Source organism: Aphis gossypii, chromosome 1, assembly GCF_020184175.1.
Source record: "Aphis gossypii isolate Hap1 chromosome 1, ASM2018417v2, whole genome shotgun sequence".
Taxonomy (NCBI): domain Eukaryota; kingdom Metazoa; phylum Arthropoda; class Insecta; order Hemiptera; family Aphididae; genus Aphis; species Aphis gossypii.
The window spans coordinates 21029561-21050756 of record NC_065530.1 but is presented as its reverse complement, the minus strand read 5'-3'; the positions used below and the strand labels follow the sequence as shown (position 1 = coordinate 21050756).

The following is a 21196-nucleotide window of genomic DNA, read 5'->3' as shown; positions in this document are numbered from 1 at the left end:
TGATAGATTATTTCCACCCAGAATAATTGTTTTTAGTAAAGGTACAGGTACAATGATAGTTCATTAAATTCGAATTCAATACATCTATGCTAAAGTGATTCACTCGACACCTAATGTACTGGTTTTACAGCAGAGAGTACCCACTTACATACTTTTTTCGATTCAGTATAAACTACTTATAAGGGATTTTGTATTAGTTAAATTGTTTAGAATTTAAAATTGCACATTTTATTCATTATCAACTGCAAAACAATTTGCGAAACTTGTGTCTTAATGAATTTTATTAGAATTAGAATTTTAAGTATAAAATAAATTGTGCCTACATGTATTAAAAATATTTTTATATTTATACAAAAATGTTTATACTTTGAATGGGCCTGGTGTAATATTTATCATTAACTTTTTTTTATAAACTTGATGAAGTATAATATACTTAAAAATATTTTGTTTATTTGAAGATCTTTTTTAACCTCGAGTTAAAAATAATACATTATAAAAAAGTATATCATCAATGTTTAAATTGAAATAAAATCTTTACATTTTAAGGTAAATCAAAATCATATATTTATTTAATTGTAATTGGTTTACATTATATGAATATAAACATCAAATTCTATACTATAAAAATAGTGAATACAATATTACCATAACAAAATGTGTCTACAACTCAAACAAAACATGTTGATTAACTTTTTGAACCGTTAAAACATAACTAAATTACTAAGGTCTAAGAGTATACATATTTTTAAACATGAACTCTAATTATATGCAGAACCTATTATTATAAAAATTTTAGAGCGTGAAAAATACATAAAATTCAAAAAGATACGTATAAAAATATAGTAGCTTAGATAATAATATAATAATACATAAAAACACTGATTTGATTTTCAATAATTTTAAACTAAAAAAAATGGACGGATTATTTAACAGAGTTACCCTTTAAATATATGATTAAAAGAAAAAAAATTATTACATAATTTGATAAAATAAAACAAAATTAGACAATAATACATTAATTATAAAATATACTTAATCATACATTGTTAAATTGATCTAAATTTGTAGAAATATACAGTATCAAGGTTAAGTGTTTTATATGATATATTGTATTGTATTATCATAAAAATCTTAAGATTAAAAATAATAAATGGGTTATAAAAAATAAAATACAGCATACAAAATATTACTTTTTAAATAAATGTTTTCATGTTAAACAATAAAAAAAATTATACAAATAAAGGTCATACATAAAATATACTTTTTTAGACATTTTGTTCAACTGATCTAAACTTGTAGAAATACACTTAAAATATTATGGTAATGCATTTAATTATTCATGTCTTACCTATAATCAGTAAAATCTTAAAATTAAAATTAATAATTGGACGGATAATATAAATTTTAAAATTATCAAGTGCAGCTAATAAATAATGCACAGCATTTTATGATTGAGATTCTGCCAATGATCACAATATGATGATTAACGAGCTATCAAAAAAATAAATGATGCCCATAAGATTATTACATAATTTGTATAAATTAATTGAACACAATAAGTCTATAACCACAAGTGAGTTAAAATTACAGACAATAACATAGTTATAATTCCCAATGGTAATGATACAGTACCAGATGCACGACAGTCAACAAGACGTCGGGCCCGCATGAAATTTGGTCCTAACCACTCTGAGTAATGTCTTAATGAACTATCGATGGATGCAAGCTGCTGGGTAGCATCCTGGAAGATCAGATCACTGTATGGTTCTGGTGATGTAAACATACTAAAACTGAAACAAATTTATAATTTTACAGTAAGCCAAAGACAAATATTATCAACAACTTACGTAAATTCATCTATAGTTTTTCTGCCATATAACTGCTGAGCAGCCATAAACAAGTTAGTAAATGCCATTACTTCGGTATGATTGTATGCATTACCTCCACGAGTTATAACAGCATTAGCTTTAACTTTGCCCATGCTACACCTCTTGTAATCATCAATCGATGTTCTAGTACCTGTGTAATATAAAATAAATATTATATTGTAATTAAATATGTTTTGGTATTTAGCAGTACATTTTTTAATTTACAGCATAGTTATACAATTATATTCCAATATTTTATTTAATATTTGTAACATCTGATCATTCCTGAATTCCTGATATAAATATTAAATAGGATTGACATAAAGAAGTAAGTTGAAACAATTATATTCTATTGAGACCTTTTGTCACAGTAAAATGTAATTACATACAAGGTTAAAGAAGGGAGGTCTCTTTTATGTTAATGATTAAATAATTGAGGTTTATTAAAATAATGTTCCTTTTGATATCTAAATTAAATTGTTTTTAACATATTTAGTTAAATATTAAAGCAGAAAATGTAAGTATTCAATAAATATTGAACTTTTAATTATGGTTTTATAATAGTTCAAGACCGTTGTAACATATTTATAATAACACATTTAATTTGTTATTTTTGGAATAATTTAAATTAAATTAGATTTGATAAAGCAATAAATCATAAATCAATTGTTGGACTTATGCAATTGTCTAAAACTAAAATATTTCTATTGAATAAATATATTTAAGAGTACAATTGCATAGAAAAACCAATCTTATGCTATATTACTATTAATTAATTAAAATAAATTACCCCTTATAAGTGTTTTATAATATCACTTATGGGTTATATTAAATATTATTATTTAAGGTTTAAAAAGTAAAATTATTTTCTGTATTCAAATTAAGAATAACATAATATTGAAAGTTGAAATAAATGTCATCATATAAGCCAAGATATTTTATGATTAATATTAATTAAGATATATTTATATATATTTTTAAAATTATAAATAACAAATGAAAGACAGATAAAATAATAACTGAAAAAAATACAACGGACCTCTACAAAAAAAAAAAAAAAAAATAAAAATAAATACATTCTGATAAAATAGTTTATAGAAATAAAAGTCCATATAAGTACCATGTAATTGTAAAACAGATAATACAATATTTCATTGGTTATATAAAAATAAACAGAAAAAAATTCCTAGTGGGTATATGTGTGGCAGTATTTATTTTTTAATACTACTTTCAAATACCCATTTTATTGGAAACACATATATCTTTCTATAAATTGTATTTTTATTACCTAACCAATGATAAAAATGTTAATAATATATTGATTGGTTTGAGCAAAGTATAATTGCTAATAGTAGGTGTGTATTACCTAAAATCTTGATTCTTGTATACAATTTGTTAAATTTAGTGAAAATAATAATTAAAATAATATAAAAAAAAACATTATAACTTATTAAAAATATATAAAATGTTTTTAGTCAATGGGTTTTTGCTTGTGGATATTTATTCTGTGGTTCAATATAAATATTTGAATTTATCTAAAATGTTTTAAATAAATATAACCCTAGGATACAAAGGAACCAAAAGCATGATTTTTGATATCTAAATAATCAATATGAATTCCTTAAAAGCAATGGTAAAAAATAATTAAAACCCGATATTTTTTTAAAATTAAAAAATACATTGAATAAAACCAACAATTTACTACAGTCTCAGATTTTTTACCTCTATTTTACTACACGGTAACTTACCATCAGGACAAAGAAGTTCAAAATCATAGCTTAAAGTATTCCTTGCCCACCACTGTTTGCGTTTTCCATCTACATTCTCAAACACTGTGGTATGTTTTACAAAAGCTACATTTCCACCACCTTCGACTAAACACCTAAAGGCTCCTATATAGAAAAAACATATAATTTATATATTAATTATTTTAACAATATTAGTAATTCTTTAATCAACTTTACCTGTGTAACCATAAAAGTCTTCGGTAGCATCGCGTTTGCAGTACCGATAACTACCACCTCTACATAGATGACAAAGGTTATCATAAGGTAAACCTGGGTTATATTCATTACTCAATGCACCAGGCACACAAGATTTACTAAAGTATTCAGAAGCAGCTTGTATTGAGTCACATCCATAACTTCTTATCCACCCATTACTCAACAAAAATGCCATTGGTATTATCCATCCACCACCAGAATATATACCTGGGTGACATGTCATTTTTCCTAAAATTGATGACACATACAACAATATAATATTTGTTTAAATTAAATTTAAATGAATTTAAAATAAACCTTTTAAATATGTTAGTTCAGTACTGGGATCCTCTTCTTTAGCGACAGCCACAACATAATATTCTGGTTCAGGTAGATCATACATTTCAGTGATGAATGGTATTTCATCATAATGCAATCCAGCGGTATAAATATCACCAGCATCCATAACTGCGACATCTGCATTTCTATTAAGACAATTTATTATTAATGTGACAATTTTTTTTTTAAATAATGTGTAATGTATTGAATAATTATAATTTAATTTTAACTTACCCATTTCTAATAGCTTGCATACAATGCACTTGACTGTAACCTCGGAAACATTGCAATTCAGGAACCAAAAGTTGAACTTTAAGTGCTAACTAAGGTACAAAAAAGAAAAATTAATAACACATTTGTAAAAAAATAACATGTATATATTAAATATATTTACCTTCATTTTAACACATTTATCCATTTCAGGTTCAGATGTTACACAAAGTGTCATTTTGGCAACAGGGCAATAACGTACTCCGAGCACAACATCCATAGCATTTCCTAAATAACTTGTATATGTTTGATGGGCTTCTTCTAAGGGTTTTAAGCCTCTAATTGAGTCCTATAACAACAAAATACTGCATTGAAAGATGTATAAAACAAAAAAGCAATAAAATTAATTTGTGTATATATTCAACTATTTTTAATATATTTATTGATGTTTCAACAGCAGCATTGTCAAGTACTATGGATTATTGTTTTGTTAAATTCACAAGGTAATGACAATTATTGTACACAATATAATATATTAATATTTTTATTCTCCTGTTTTATAAAATATTAAATACATTTTAATCTAAAGTATACTTTTATTAACATAAAATGAAAATAAACATTTTTAATATCATAGTTTGGACTTTTGGAGCAGAATATTTTTCTGAGTATTTTGAATACATAAAAATTGAAATTACAAGTAGTTGATGATACATAATTATCTAAAGTAAGGCGAGAGGAGTTGAGTTGTATGGGAATACCCCACAAAATGTTGGTTTACTACTCTGCTCACTTGAAATTTAATTAATTGTAACTCATTAAATACTAGTTCAAATTTTAATTTATATGAATTGAAATGCTCTGAAAATTATACTAATATGTTGTCATTCAAAATAAAATTATAAGAATAAGAATATTTAAAATCACATAAAAATAATTTTCTTATTATTAGTATAATTATATTTTTTTTAATAGAAATTATGTAAAAAAAAAAAATATTTTCAAACGATTTTGAGTTAATGAGTGAAAATGAAAATAAAATAATCATTAGGTATACAAACAAATCAAAATATACATAATTTTAATTTTTTAAATAATTTTAAATTACCTGTAACAAAAGATTGTGGTGGTTGTCATAAGCTGAGGAATCAAATAAATAAAAGCTTTTGTTTAAATTGTTATTAATTTGAGGTTGAATGAATCCTCCTGTCCAGTCAATTTCAGGAGCAGGTGTGAACTGTTGTGTGTATTTCGGTCTTCCATATAATTCAACTACTTTCTAAAAAAATAAAAAAAATGAAGTTATAAGTTATAAAATAAACAAAATATTTCATATTTATATCATTTAAGTAGGTATACTACCATAGATTATCAATATTAACAAAAAACATAATGTAAGCTATAGTATTTTTAGGGTTTTCTTACAGTAATACAATAATATTTTTATTTTTAGCTTTTTTTAATGTTTGATCATTTATTTATTTTTTAATGGTTTGAAATTTCTAGCATGCTAATTATTTGATAATAAAAAATACCTGTAGCCATTTTTGGTATGAAACGCGAGTAATAGAAGATTTTGCAGATGTAGTCATAATAGCATCAGTAGGTACTGGCCCCCAATTACAGTTTTTAAATTCACTAATTGGACGTCTTGAACCATCTACGCACAATAGTTCTAAATCGTCTTCTCTGGTTTTACCTAAATTTTTAATCATTAAAAATTATTTAACTTATTTAATAAAAAAAGCAAAAATTAACTTTGTTTAATCAATTATATCTTATATCTTACTGAATAATGATGGATCCTTTATCATTTCCAATACAGTTGTGTGCCGTAAAAATGCAATGTCGCCTGCTTCAATTAGACATCTAAATGCACCTTCATCACCAGCATATGGATCGTTTGATGTGCATTTTTGGCCACTAACTTTGCTGGCGCATAGAATACATAAACGGTCAGAATTATCACCTAAAAAAATAATAGTTAAAAGTTAATAAATAAGTAAGTTTTATGTTTGTATAGAAAGAAAAAAATAAAAGTGTATACTATGTTTAGTATGTTATTTATTAAACATCTATTATGACATTCAATTTAACAAACCTCATTTAATAATAAATCATATTTTTCAGTTATCTTTATTATGATTTAACATTTATCAATTACACACATATACATATTATATTTTAAATTATAATTTATACAGGATTAAATATAAAAATAAATTACCCATTGGATTGTACTTGTCAAGTAGTGAATTTACAGCACAACTGTGACCAAAGAATTCTATAGTAGTTTTCACATGGTTATTACAATCAAAAATATTCATATAACCTTTAGAAATAAGCTGGAAATCAAAAAAATCAAATAATATTAGAATACTTATCAAACAATTTTAATTGGTAATTTATCTTACGGTATTTATTGGTATATTCCATCCAGCTTGAGTTCCAACTCCAGCAAAACAAGCCTTTTTACCCTTCAAGTTTCCAAGATTATACACATCATTTAAAGTATTTTTTTTTATTAAAGCAACTGAGTAATAGTTAGTAGACCCGTCTGAAAATAAAATAAAACAATATTTAATAGGTAAATAAATGGCTGAACACTGTAAGAAGTTTAAATCAATATAGGTATTTAATACCTTCAAATAGTTGTTGCATTAATGGTATCAAACTATTATATCGACCACCAACAAATACTTCTCCAGCATCTAAACTCAAAATATCTGCTGCATTGTTATCTAACTTCATCATACAGTCGTCTTTATTGAGTCCCTATAAATTGTTAATTAATTAAATAAATGTATTGCATTATATATTACCTGAATTTATGTCAACCCAAAAAAGTATGAATTATTCAGTTATAATAATTAATGGTTAACAATTAATAACAAAATGTTATATGAAAGAAAAGAAAATATAACAAAATGTTTAAAAATGTTAAAAATAACATTAAATCTGTATGAGAAAATTAAACTTTCAAGAAATGTATTCATATATACAATGTGTTCACCAATTTAGGGAACACTGAATTTTTAAACAAAACTACCACAATATGGGTATAAAATTATAACGCTTTTGAAAAAAAAGAAAAAACGTACAAATATATAAAAAGTAACCAATTAGAATTAATTAACTACAAATGATTTTATAATTTTTTAAAAATGTATTATTCATTGCTCTTATTCAGTCAATTTTGATCTTAGAACCATAATTGAAATAAACTAAGACCATAATATAATTAAAATAATGAAAAATATATTTAACATTGAAATAAAATATTGTTGATAAAATGATTTTAAAATAAATTTACCATTGAGTAGGTATATATAATCATTATAAATTAGTTTGTCATTGAATATTATTTTAGGCGCTTTCAAAACATAGACATTACATGTATAATTGTTTTCACAATAAACATATGAATATTGATTCCAGATTACTTTAGATTTTTTGATTTGGTTTTATACTTTTTTTCTATCGATTAAATAATTTAAAATAATTATAGTCAAGTAAGTCTTTTAAAAATAATTTTAATTTAAGGTAATTTATTAAATTTTAAAATGTATTTAAAATCCATATCCAAATACCTACTCATCAAAAATAGTGTAAGACTACAGATACTTAAACATTTTTAAATGATTTTTTCTCATTAAAAATATATTTTAATTTTATTTTTTATAATTTCATTAAAAATAGACAATATAAAATTTAAAAAATAGTATCTGAAAATTAGTAGATACTTGATCTTAAATACAACTACTTATAGCGACACACAAATAAAATATTTCATATTTTGTGACACATAAAAAAATAAAAATAATCGATAATATTTAATAATCGATTTTAATTGGTAGTATAAAATATGTAAAATATAATGTTAATAGATAACTTATTTTTAATCATCATAGAAATTATATCGAATACCATAGTTATTGGAGATTGTGTCAAGAATATTTGTATATTTTGTGTAATTTAATATACTTTATGGCACATTTGGACACACTAGTTGAGAAATACTGACTTAGAGAGAGCATTTTAATAGAATTAATTGGAACTTTTACTCGAGTAGTTAAACAAAATTGGAAGGTACTTATAATTTGTACAAAGCTAAATATTTACCTGTTTGCAAACGAGTTCCATGAAATCTTTAGGGTGAAATTTCTGTCTGTCTCTATTGACAGCAGCAGATAAATTTAAACATTTTGATTGTTCTTGAATATTTAATGTACACCAAGTGATACGATTGACTTTTTCATTTTGTAAATCTGATATATACCCTGTAAGTGGTTTATAGGAAAAACATGAAATATTATTGATGGATACAAATATTATTTTCATTATACAATATCATCTAATACAAGGAGGGACAGAGTAGCCGAGTGGTTTACGGCGTTGATTTGAATCCCAATGACAGGCAGTACCTCTAGAGAGAGAGAGCTGTCATCCCCAATCGAGCATGGCAGAAACCTAAGGGTGCTCAATCAGAAATTCTACCAAAAAAGCATCTGAACTAGGCTTTTGGCCCTACTTCCAGACTATTTACCATAAAAAATCTAATACAGGGTGCTTATTTTATCATTAAACACTCACTATTTCAAAAAGTGTTGACTTTTTTTTTCAAAATGTTTAGTTTCAGGCTTTTCTAAAACTATATAACATTTTTATTTTTTAAATCTTTAATAATTTAATAGTGAAACTACTATCAACTTTTGATTTTTAAATGGAAACCTATATTTAATAAAATGTCATAAAATAATAGGGCTGTTTTTTTTTTTTTTTTTTGTTATGGATTTTAACATTAAAATTAATATTTTTATTTAATTGTTAGTGAGTTAGAGTAGCTTAAGTTGGGTAGTTTGAGGTTATCAGGTGTTCAGGTGTTCATCTTAAAGGTTATAACAATTGTATCTAAATTAGATATGACTAATGATATTATAATGTATCAAATTATACGTCAAACCTATATACATACGTCTATTATAACTACCTATAGACATTGATTAAATATTATATATTAATTATATAATGGCCAGTATTAAATAATTAAGTAGTACATTTATTAATATATTGATTATATACATTTAATCAATGCTAGTTATAGGTTTAAAGATCATCACTATGTCATGCGATTGTCAATAATGAGCTTACAACATGTGAAAATATGTACCTATTTGGAGTAATAACTCGGGCTATAATTAATATTTATTACCTGTGTGTCTATTGATCTTGAGAAACTAGATGTATTATAAAAACAGAAAATCACCTAACTTTGAAAAGCTATATTTTCTTAAAAAGTTAACAAACTATACCTAATAATTTGAATGTTGAAATTCATAAAAAAATAGCACATTTGTGATTTTTAATATAAGTTCAAAGTTGTCATTTGAAAATCAAAAGTTGTTAATGGTTTCACTATTAAATAAAAAGGTGAAAAAAATAAAATTTTTACTCAATATGAAGAGTGTGAAAAAAAACATTTAAAAAAAAATATGAAAAAAGTCAATACTTGATGAAATAATGAGTGTTCAATGATATAAGAATCACAAGAACCACTTTGTATATAGAGTGATTTATCATGCATACTCAATCCCCATACTTAGAATCTGTTAATTTATTTAAATTATAATTTTTGAAATTTTAAAGTATAGTTTATCTATATATTACTTATACTAAGAACTATATTTTTATTTTCAAATATTTCAATCTTTAATACTTTATTTTACTCTATTTATTTAATTACTTTATAAATGGCATAAGTGCATGACAAAAATCTAAGAATTTGAAGATGCCATTAATTATATAAAAATTCTGAAAATTAGGAATTGAATAAATTTAAGGAAAAAAATATACATAATTATTAATTTACAAAACTAAAAAAAAAAATGGGAGTGTGCAAGCTTGGTGAATCACCATGTATATATTATATCATAAACATTATTACTTACCAAATACGAATGCAATATTCACCAAAACCAGACAAACGGTCAAAAAGGAAATGAAATTATTGGACGTCTTCATGGTGTGATTTTGTGGTAGTTGGGAAACGTCTACTTAGTACATGACAATCGAAAGGTATATAAATCAACTAGATAATTAATTGAATATTGATTTACGAAAATTTAAGAATTTCCGGTAGGTTCAAGTTGAAAACATATTATTAAAATCAAATTCACATCTATTCATTAAGTTACAGCCGTCACTACTCACTAGCCAACAGTCGTACACTGGTACACTGACAGAAAAATAACAAATATAAAAAAAAAGGATAAGTAAAAAAACTACCTACAGAGTAATGGTTATGACTTATGAGTAATAGAATATTGACAAATGGACAATTTATTATTGTTGTAAACAAATACCTAAACAGAATGATAACCGCCACAAGTGGGCGCAGCAGCTCTGTCCCTGCCCTGCCCGTAATTGCTGTCATGGACGAAAAAATTAAACATCGTGATTGATAACGTGTGCCGACAATGAGGTACAAATATTACGATAAAGATGTTATTATATAAATTACACTGAACTGTATGAAACCGACAGACAGCTGCCGTTCGAAGTGCTGAACTCAAATTTTACTATTGTACACTTAGATCATATACAATATATATGATCTAAGGCCTATCCATTCTTTTATTATCTATGGGAAGCTCTCGTTTGGATGAGATAATAAAATAGTTTATCACTCTTATCCATTAAATATCAGTAGTCATAGTGAGAGAAAAGAAAAAAATCTAATTTTCACATTATTTCTAGCTATTGAGAATTGAGATCGAAAAAGAATATTACGTAGTTGTAAGTATTTTAGTTTACATAAATTCTAAAAAAAATGTACCTTTACAGTAACTTTTTACGTTTTCATAACTGTTATTGTGTACCTACATAATATTTATTGTAAAAATAATAATTAGTTTTCATGTATTTGTTGTTTATCACAGAACAGTTATCCTGATGTCAGTCACAATGTTTGGAACTTGCCAGAAGTTACTTAAAGGTAAATACAATACATAGTATTTTAATAGTTGATTACGTGTCTATAAAGAATACTGAAACTGGCATATTTGTTATTTATTATAGCTATTAAATTATTGTGGGAGGGTTTAATTTAGTTTGTTGTAATATTAATACATTTCTTCTTAAATTCATGTATTCACATTGCTTCACATAATCATTTGCCTCTGTGGTCTGGGACTGGTGATAAGATAAGTTCAATTGTTTTTTTCCAGCTTAAAATATTCTCAACATTTTTTCTGTAAAGAATCGGATTCATTTTTAAAAATGACTTCCAAGTTCAGACAGAGTTTCAAAGTTGTCGACAAAGCTCTTTTACGATGGTTCCCAGGCCACATGGGGAAAGGCATGAAACAAATGCAGCAAAAACTGAAATCAGTTGACTGTATCATTGAAGTCCATGATGCCCGAATACCACTTTCTGGCCGTAATCCAGATTTTAAATACTCGATTTCTGGATTGAAACCTCACATTTTAGTATTGAACAAAATGGATTTAGCTGATTTAAATTACAAGCAAGAAGTTGAAGAAAAAATTATGCGTGAACAGAAAATATCAAAAATTATATATACAAACTGTAAAAATTCTTTATGTCCAGGTGTAAAACAAATTATGCCTACTGCATTAAGTTTAATTAAAGGATCAAATAGATATAATCGTTCTGAAAATATTGATTCTCGAATAATGGTTATTGGTGTACCTAATGTGGGAAAATCATCTTTAATTAATTCTATTAGAAATACAATTCTTGGGAAAAAAAGTGCTGCTCCTGTTGGAGCAGTAGCAGGTATTACTAGAGCAGTTCAACATCAAATTAAAGTGAGCCATGATCCATTAGTTTATGTCCTTGATACTCCAGGAGTAGTTTCTCCAACAATTAAAAATGTTGAAACTGGATTAAAACTCGCATTGTGTGCAACTCTACAAGATCATCTTGTTGGTGAAGAAATAATTGCTGACTATTTATTATACTGGTTTAATAAGAATAACCATTTTGATTATGTTTCATACTTAAATTGTGATGAACCTACTGATGATATACGAATAGTGCTAGCAAAAGCTGCAATTCATCGCAAGTCTAGTATCAAGTATCTAAACTTTGATGGATCTTATATTTATCGACCTGACATGCAAGGAATGGCAAGAAATTTTCTAAATGCATTTCGTACAGGAGTATTTGGAAAAGTACTTTTAGATAATGATTTATTGTAAAATAGAAAATAAAAATAAATGAAGATTATTTACATTTATAAATTATTATTTTTTTATTTAGAAAAAATACATAAATTCTTTGTATGTAGGTTTTAATATTTTAGTTAATTATATTTGTGTATTGTTAGTATGAAATGTATTAAAATCTTAAAGATAAAGTTGACTTTAAATTTTAGTAAGTTATGCATGAAATCATTCTTAATCTGGTAACTTTTTCTATTATCATTAAGACTCGACAAATACCCATTGTTTAGCTGCTTTCTCAACTTCAGTCTTGAAATAAATTCAACCTTTCAATGTAAATACACATTTCTACGATATTATATTATATTTTTATTTCTTAATTTCTTTATTATTTTTTTTTTTTTTTACTAAAATTATTTGTTAAAAAAATCAAATATTAAATGTTATACTTTACCTATTATTTGTATAAAATTAATTATGATATTGAGAAATTAAATGCATATTGGTATTTACCCCGTTCTTATAAAAAATATTTTGTCTGAAAATGTATAGCTAAAAAGTATGCAAAAATATATTTTTTCCTGTAATGTTTAAAAAAACGACAGCTATTAAAACATTGCTGTAGTGACCTCTTAATATTATGCTATTAATATTTGAACGTAAATAAAGTATACAGTTCTAAAATATTTTTTTAAAGGAAAAATATAAATTATTGAAAATAAAAAATTTAGATTTCTTAAATTAAAAATTCAATTTTTAAGTTATACTTATAATTAATTATAGATAATTTGTTATGTTTTTTTCTAATTTTTCTCTACTATATAATGAATATTGAGTTAAGAAGATACTACCTACTTACCTATTCATTTATAAAATATCTATAAATTAGTTAACATTCTCAAATATGTAGGTATATTATGTTATACCTACTCATACCACTTATTTACGTGTACAAGCTTTACTGTAATCTATCTATCTAAGTATTATATGCAATTAGGTTATTCCATGATTCAAGGATATTATACTAAAGTATTACAAATACTTTTATTAATAGTGTTATAAATTATAATATATGTCTTACAGTAACTACCTAGGTATATTAATGGTTTTATAAATCTAATTTGCATATTTGTACGTACTCTCATATTTTTAAATACATTATTGTTCAAGCTGCGTTTTGATTTAATTTTCAAAACAATAAATTGTTCTGTGTTCTAATTCTTTTGAGACTGAACATTAATATTATAATATAACCATTTCTGCGTTTTTATTTTGTTGGAAACTTATTTCTTAAAAGAACATATCGTAAATTAATTATCTAATAAATCTTAACTCTTGTCATAATATTTTATCTAGATTTAAAATAAAAAAATCTTTCTTATAAAGTAAGTAGAATAATTTATAACACCTACAAATTATGATGCTGTTGTGTTTATTTATAAGTTATTAGTCTTATTACCATAGATTGTAAGGTATACATTCATTAAATAATAAAAATTAAAGTACATGTTCAAGTATTTTTATATCTATCATGATAAGTATGTCAGTTATGTAGTATAGTCGAACAATAATTATTAATTTTATACTTATTTTAAACAACACTTGTCTCATGTATTAATTTATTAGTACATAATTCACGCACTGTACTTACGTTTATATTTATTTAGGGATAAGTATTGGAGTAAGCACGAGGCATATGGGTAGGTTCCGAACAAATAGATTTAACCCATGGACCAATTTGCAAAAAACCATTGATAAAAAAAAAACGAACGCTGTAGATGAAGACGTGCAGGCGTTCAAAAGCAAGGTAGCTACCATATTTGTTAAGATGCCTACATAGGTGTATAATATTATTTTATGATAGTTGATTTTTATTTTCATTATATTTTTAAATAATCTTTTATTTTATTTGCTGTACTACTAATTTCATCATTAAATTGTTTATTGTTAAGCATTTAGTTAACATACCTAACCCGTACGAAAAGGAAAAACGGTTGTGCATTCTCTGCAAAATGAATATTGTTCCGGACTACAAGAACACCAGAATGTTATCGCAGTTTATATCCCGTTTTACTGGTCGTATTTACGGTAGACACATTACAGGTCTTTGCCGGCACAAACAAGAGCACGTTGAAAAAGAAATTAAAAAATCTAGGGAAGCAGGTTAGTACTTACTACCTACTTTATGGATTCTGCATCCCCCGGTGTTATTCCGTATTTATTTCATTGTAAATAATTATACGTTGTTAGGTATTAATTTTAATTTTATTTCCCTTGTATTTTAATATTATTACACCGAATTTTCAGTCGATCGGTCATAGGTACAAATGTTGAACGAGGCTCGTGCAATTATTTTTGTACTTTGTAAATTCATGTATGGTGTAGGTCTTTTTTTCCAATTTTTAACTACCTAATATCAAGGCAAATACCTATGTATCATAATATATAGCTACTACCTACTAAACCTATAATAAATTATTATTCATGTAATAATTTAAAATATAATTTATACATAAGGTTCAATATGGAGTATAGACATTGACTGTTCTGCTACTGGTTACTTGTTATGTGATTTTGATAGTTTATTATTTTGGTTTCAGGTTTGATGCCGTTTTATTTCAGAAATCCAGAATTTAGTCATGATCCTAAACTGTTCGACCCTGACAATCCTTTTAGACCTCATAGTTATTAGTGTTATCAAATAAATTTAAAATTAATGCTGTATATTAAAAATAAATTGTTCAGTTCATAATAAAAAATGTAGATGTTCATTTTATATGCAAATATGAAATGTGATTTAGTTTATAAATATTATATCTTTTTTTTCACACGGATCGCGTAGATTACTATCAGTTATCAATATGGTTACTACTAAACGGCCAAGGTAAATATACATTTGTCTTAAAACTACGTACAAATAGGCAGGTAATAGATATATTATACTATTATAGTATAGATAGGTATTTATGGTAAAATTTAAAATACGTAGGTAATTTAAAATCTTAGTTTGCTTATTACTTTGCGAAATGTTCAGAGAGTCATACATGACAGACCGTCATTTATGTACCTACCTATATTAGAACTATCTGTCTATACTTTATTTTTCTTGTATTTTTTATTAACTTCAAAAAGTGCTCTACAATTTATTTAATGATAAATTATAGATAGGTAATTGTGTAAACATATTACATACGTAATAATATTGAAACATAATTTAGTGATATAAAATAAAAATAAATGTTATATAATATTAAAATGTACGATGTTAGAAATGTTTGAATACATATTAATAATACGTAATATAAATATTTTTATTAAATTGAAACATTGAATGTTCTCCTGATCTATAGGTTTTTTTATTAAATAGTTTATTACAATATAATATATGATATTGTTCACATTTTTTTTCAAAACAATAATAAGCATTTAAATTATAAAAAATTAATTTTTTTTAAATATATCCAATCTTTATAAAAATCAACTTATGTGTCATGACTCATATAAACTTCTTTATCATTTAAATTGTTTTACATTTTTTGAATAAACATATTAAATTATAATATTAGTATATATCACTGATGGATGGTATGCAATATGCATAGCTTTCTGAAATAATGTTATTTAAATAATTAGGAAATATTTGTTGAAAATTCCGTCATTAATATATCTCCTGAATTCTATTCAAAATTATATTATATAATAATATAATGTATATCCGAAATTCAATAGGAAATATTGTCATTGACGTTAATGTCTATAGCCTACATTATTATCCACCTAGCTATTTGACGGTTGCATACCTGTATAAAATATAGTTACTATAATAACACCTGTCACAACACGCGATGTAAGTTAATAAGGTTAATTGGTACCTTCATTTTTTGACTTGGAAATTCACATTTATTGTGTTTTTCCTATTAGCAAATAACTTAGCTAATTATAATGTTATATATTTTAATGCTGATAAGATTTATATTTTATCCTTAGCAGAACATTATTAGCTATAATATATTTTTTGTATAATAGTCTATAAATAATAAATAGGAAAATAGGTGTAATATATAACCTACCTATATAATATAGAGCAGGTTGACTAGGTAGGTACGTATTATAGATATTACAAAAAATTATAATGATTAGATATATCTATCCATCATTTCGAACAAATTACATTATTACTAAGGCTATACCATCCTATAATATTATAGTAAACCAAAAATTGATTTTTCTTTCCGGGAATGTGACCAATAGCGAATAGCGTAACAGATTATTTCGAATTGGAGATCGGATTACACAGGTAGTTTCATCCCGGATGAAACTTATGTTGTGGATTTTGACCTCGTACATGGATTTTGCTGGTTGAGGTGATAACAATAAAGACGAAATGAATGGGATTACTGTTCATACAATAAACGAATATGACGGGTACTTCTTAAATCACACAAGAAATTCTCACTCTGTCCACGTAGAATCTGGTCGGTAAAATTGTACTCGCATAGAAAATTTTAGAGCGAAAATTAATCACGGTAAATCATTATAACGAAGTAATCAAATTATGACAATTATGTTAGTGTTTTATTGAGAAATTCATTACGGGATATTATAAAAAATAATTTAATTTGATATTATGTTTTACGCGCTAAAAATTATAATTACCTATGTACCACATCACTCAAAATTCTCATTGGCTACGAAGGGCGTTTGGTGGAATTCGTCAAGAGGGGGAGGGGGACTATATTTTAATTTTTGTTTCATTATTTGATACCAAAGTGTTAAAGTATTGTTTGTAACGCGTTTTTTGTCATTTAGGTACCTAGAAAAGTAAAACTTAAATTATTAATTATTACTTATAGATAGTTAGAACTTAATCTTACAGCATTCATTTTAATTAATTAATTTGAAATTTTATATTAACATGAGTATTTTTTTTTAATAAATAAAATGTCACCCATTAATTTAGTGATTTTAGGTTGTTTATATAATTAAATTTTTCTAACTTCTATAAAATAAATAAAGAATTATCATACGTTAGAAACTATTATATCTATGCAATCTATGAACATTAATTATTTTTAATGAAAAAGTAAAAATTTGGTTGATACTGCACTTGGCTCCACCGCCATACATATATGCTACAAACAACGTATGAAATTCATAATCGAGTGTAGATAATAAAAATCACTGAAAAAAAAAAATGATTTTTAATTTTTAATTTCAGAAATATTTATTTTGTGATAATTTATATTATACAATGATTATGATAATTGATCCAGAAAAAAAGCCAAGGGGGAAATTGCACCTAGATCCCCCCACCGGCGGACACCCTTTTTGGCTGCACTTAAATAATTCACAATAATACATACATTTAATACTTTAGAATTGGTACTTATCTTATACCTACCTAGTGGATAGTACTTACACGTCCTACATACCTTTAAATATATATATATATACTATATAGGCATATTAACTTATCTTTGCTACCTATAGTGAAGTTCGTATATTATTGTTGTACAGAATCACTTATTTGTAGAAAGAAATTGAAAATAATAAAATGCATTTGTCCTATTTTATTTTTATTTTATTTAACTTGTAAAGGTTTTCACGCGTATTGTGCACAAGATTATTATCGGTGTTTGAAATATACCTTGACGTCGCTTTATGTGAACGCAAGTAACATTAGGTAGGTAGCTAAAATCCGGTCGACAGCTAACAACATCTGATGAGTGACCACCAGAAGCTAACATATTATACCTACCATAGCTGACAAGAAAACGAACAGCTAACTGATATTTATACTACACTGTGGGTATATTTAATGAATAAAAGCAATAGAAAGGCTTTAGTAGGTAGGTACATCAAAACCAGCAACAGGAGTACATACACCTACCAAAATGACAATACAAGAATGAGATAATATTGATGACACAGCCGTTGGCAAGCAATTTATTGAAAAAGCAGAACCTATACCATGGAAAGTACTACAGACAGCGGTGGTGGTGTACAAGGACTTCAATAAATTACTATTTCCACAACGAATCCTAGTCCCTTTAATATAAAGACTATTCATCATTTTGATGTTTGGGTCATGCTCGGCCGAATCATTATACGTCACGCTGACGAAGTGGCTTTTCTTTATTCCATACCCTGTACATTTTTAATTAAAATTCTTAAAAAAACCATATTGAGAATACTATTATAATATCTAGTATCTTTATCTTTATCATGTGATTGATCGAACATTATTGTTCATTTTTTTTTTTTAGAAACGTCAGTTTCTAAAAATTTCTGAACATTGTGAGTTTGTTAAAACTTAAAATTCCTTTATTCTTTATTTATATACGTTTTAGATTCTGAGCAGAGTGATGAATATATTGATTTTAAAATGATGTGTGATTTTTTGGTGTCAGTGGTACAAAATTTAATCGTGGTTTTGGATTGCAAACTGTATGTAGTTTGTTCTTTTTTAAAAAATCAAAATTAAAAATTTGCAATACTTTTTTAATAATCAAGAAAAATAAATAAAAATTATGAAAAATGCAAAATCTTTCACAAATCAAATTTTTGATAAATTTTATTTTTTTTTTTATTGTAATTTTTTTTTAAACTTTATTTTAAAACGAGCAATCTGTAATATTTAATCTACAACAAGCATGCATGTGGACTGTGGATATATAAATATATTTATTTTTGAAATAAGATGCTTGAAAAATTAATCCACCTAATGGTACATTTTATATAAAACTTTTTTTAGCTATTTGAATTTCAGTTGTGGCTTAGATCACGACACAATCTTATCTTTAACCTGCGAGGAAGATTACCAAAAATGGTTTTTGGTGTAATTCGAAAACGAATAACAATTGTATACATAGATACTTAAAATTTTCACAAAATGTTTATGTATCATTCTCTATTTCTGATAAAATTTTCAAAATATTTCGACTCTTTTTAAGCAACTTATACAATAATATTTTTTTAGACTTGTTGTATAAAATCCTTGATTAAAAATTATTTGTTGGTAAAAATGCTTGACAATTTGAGATAAAGTTCTTCATAAGTTGTTTGTCACAATATTTTTTTATTAGCGTTTAAATTTAGAATTTTAACAAAATTCATCAAAATCATGAAAATTGCAAATTATTTTATTGTTGGAAATTCATAAAAAAAAATTTGTTGTTATATTTAAGATTTAAAAATTCAATTCCGCGTTGTTTATGCTTTTATGTATAAAAAAAAAAATTACCGGAAAGCAGAATTAATTTTATGAGTATTTTCAACTTTAGAGTGGTTTCCGGTAAAAAAAAAATATTGTATCTAGTTAGGATAAAATAAATAGTAAAAGATTTCTCTTTAGTTGTTCTACCTATAAAAAAAATTGAACAGTTTACCAGAAAGTCACATAACATTTTTTATGACCATTTTAAATTCAAAGTTTTACGACATTCTGTGTTCAGCCATATAATAACCTATAATATTTCTCTTCAAAAGATTTGGTTAGCATTTTATAAATCCATGAATAAATAACTACACAGTAAACACTAGTAGGTATATAATATACATACAAATTCAGAGTTTATTTTATAACATATATATATATTTACATAATAATTATGAACAATAAATTATAACCATACACATTATTTGTACAATTTTACGAGTGTACGATTTACTCAATTAAACGTCGTGACAGTTTACACACAACATTCGAAAACGGTATATTCCGTTATAAAATTTTCATATTATTTATCGTAACTCGTAATCAATGTTCAATATTCAAAAATAATGAAATATATCATCTTTATATAACTTTTAACATTTATCATAGGTAAAATCCACACGTGCTGATCGTGAGATAATAATTTTATAAAGCGTCAACATAATATTTCGCTCTATACAATATAATAATTGTTTGCGTTTCGCTCGTTATTACGGCTACTGTCGCCAACATTGTCGTCGTCACGGCCGAATACGTTTTGGTTTTCGCGTCTTACTGGCTCTCGCGAATTGACGGTGGCAGCGGCGGCGGCGGCGATACGCGCCGACTGCATTAAAATGAATACAAAAACGCCTCCAACCAACATGAGTAGACCAGCGAAAACGTATACGTCTTCGCTGTTGCCCAAAACCGACCGGTTTTCGTTCCCTGGCCGTTGAATATACACTGAAAAAGGCGATGCGCCCCGGCGATATTAATAATAATATATATAAAGAGAAGGATATAGGTAATATTATATAATATATAAGAATGGATAGGCCACCGGAATTTGTCACTTGTTAATGAACATTTTGATATTTTGAATTTTTAAAATTTTAAAGGATCTCATTAATTCATAATATAAAATATATTTTAAGATAAAATTTTTGCCTTATCAAATGAGTTACTTATGCATAAAAGTAGTCGTCAAAGTAAGTCAAATATTAAATAACAACATTTATGTTGATAACGTGTTTAGGTATGTAAAGTAATGATTGTTAAATTGTTGTTAGATTGTTAAAGACACGTACAAGTGTGTATAGTTCGGGGTGTATACTTATATTATTTATACTATAGAGTATAAATAAATTATAATAAAATAAAATATACTATGATATGATATAAATATGAATTGA

The 21196-nt window shown here is 25.5% G+C and overlaps 3 protein-coding genes across 6 annotated transcripts in view; 2 read left to right on the top strand and 1 right to left on the bottom strand.

Moving 5' to 3' along the window:
• Positions 1–539: 539 nt before the first annotated feature.
• On the bottom strand, positions 540–10651 carry LOC114128744 (melanotransferrin). Of its 2 annotated transcripts, XM_050204077.1 has the most exons (16): positions 10348–10651; positions 8522–8679; positions 7042–7174; positions 6814–6956; positions 6627–6744; positions 6189–6368; positions 5935–6098; positions 5508–5678; positions 4584–4748; positions 4424–4512; positions 4169–4335; positions 3833–4099; positions 3617–3760; positions 1848–2019; positions 1633–1790; positions 540–1491 (listed from the first exon to the last, which is right to left on the bottom strand). In XM_050204077.1, the coding sequence occupies exons 1-16, from the start codon at positions 10418–10420 to the stop codon at positions 1484–1486; spliced, it is 2310 nt and encodes a 769-aa protein (XP_050060034.1). In that variant the 5' UTR covers positions 10421–10651; the 3' UTR covers positions 540–1483. The 2 variants fall into 2 exon arrangements, with proteins under 2 accessions (XP_050060034.1, XP_050060028.1); XM_050204071.1 differs by having other exon boundaries at positions 540–1790.
• A 400-nt stretch (positions 10652–11051) lies between these two features.
• On the top strand, positions 11052–15397 carry LOC114128837 (mitochondrial GTPase 1). 2 transcript variants are annotated; one of them, XM_050204100.1, is made up of 5 exons: positions 11052–11194; positions 11338–11393; positions 14254–14393; positions 14539–14749; positions 15187–15397. In XM_050204100.1, the coding sequence occupies exons 2-5, from the start codon at positions 11351–11353 to the stop codon at positions 15276–15278; spliced, it is 486 nt and encodes a 161-aa protein (XP_050060057.1). In that variant the 5' UTR covers positions 11052–11194; positions 11338–11350; the 3' UTR covers positions 15279–15397. The 2 variants fall into 2 exon arrangements, with proteins under 2 accessions (XP_050060057.1, XP_050060051.1); XM_050204094.1 differs by lacking the exons at positions 14254–14393; positions 14539–14749; positions 15187–15397 and adding an exon at positions 11626–12945.
• LOC126548855 (28S ribosomal protein S18c, mitochondrial-like) overlaps positions 11170–21196 on the top strand; it is a 77750-nt gene continuing 67723 nt past the window's right edge. The window contains exon 1 of one of the 2 annotated variants that reach the window (XM_050204120.1): positions 11170–11194. The gene's annotated coding sequence lies outside the window, so the exon portion shown is untranslated. Of the gene's footprint in view, positions 11195–11331; positions 11345–21196 lie in introns of those variants that run through there. The other variant, XM_050204121.1, reaches the window with a different exon arrangement.

Excerpts from the sequence above, each read along its gene's own strand:
- LOC114128744 (XM_050204071.1), bottom strand. The coding sequence starts at position 10,420 with ATGAAGACGTCCAATAATTTCATTTCCTTTTTGACCGTTTGTCTGGTT. Across the intron at positions 5,679-5,934 it reads CATACCAAAAATGGCTACAG|AAAGTAGTTGAATTATATGG; the intron begins GTATTTTTTATT and ends TTATTTTTTTAG. Across the intron at positions 4,749-5,507 it reads ACCACAATCTTTTGTTACAG|GACTCAATTAGAGGCTTAAA; the intron begins GTAATTTAAAAT and ends TTGTTGTTATAG.
- LOC114128837 (XM_050204094.1), top strand. The coding sequence starts at position 11,678 with ATGACTTCCAAGTTCAGACAGAGTTTCAAAGTTGTCGACAAAGCTCTT.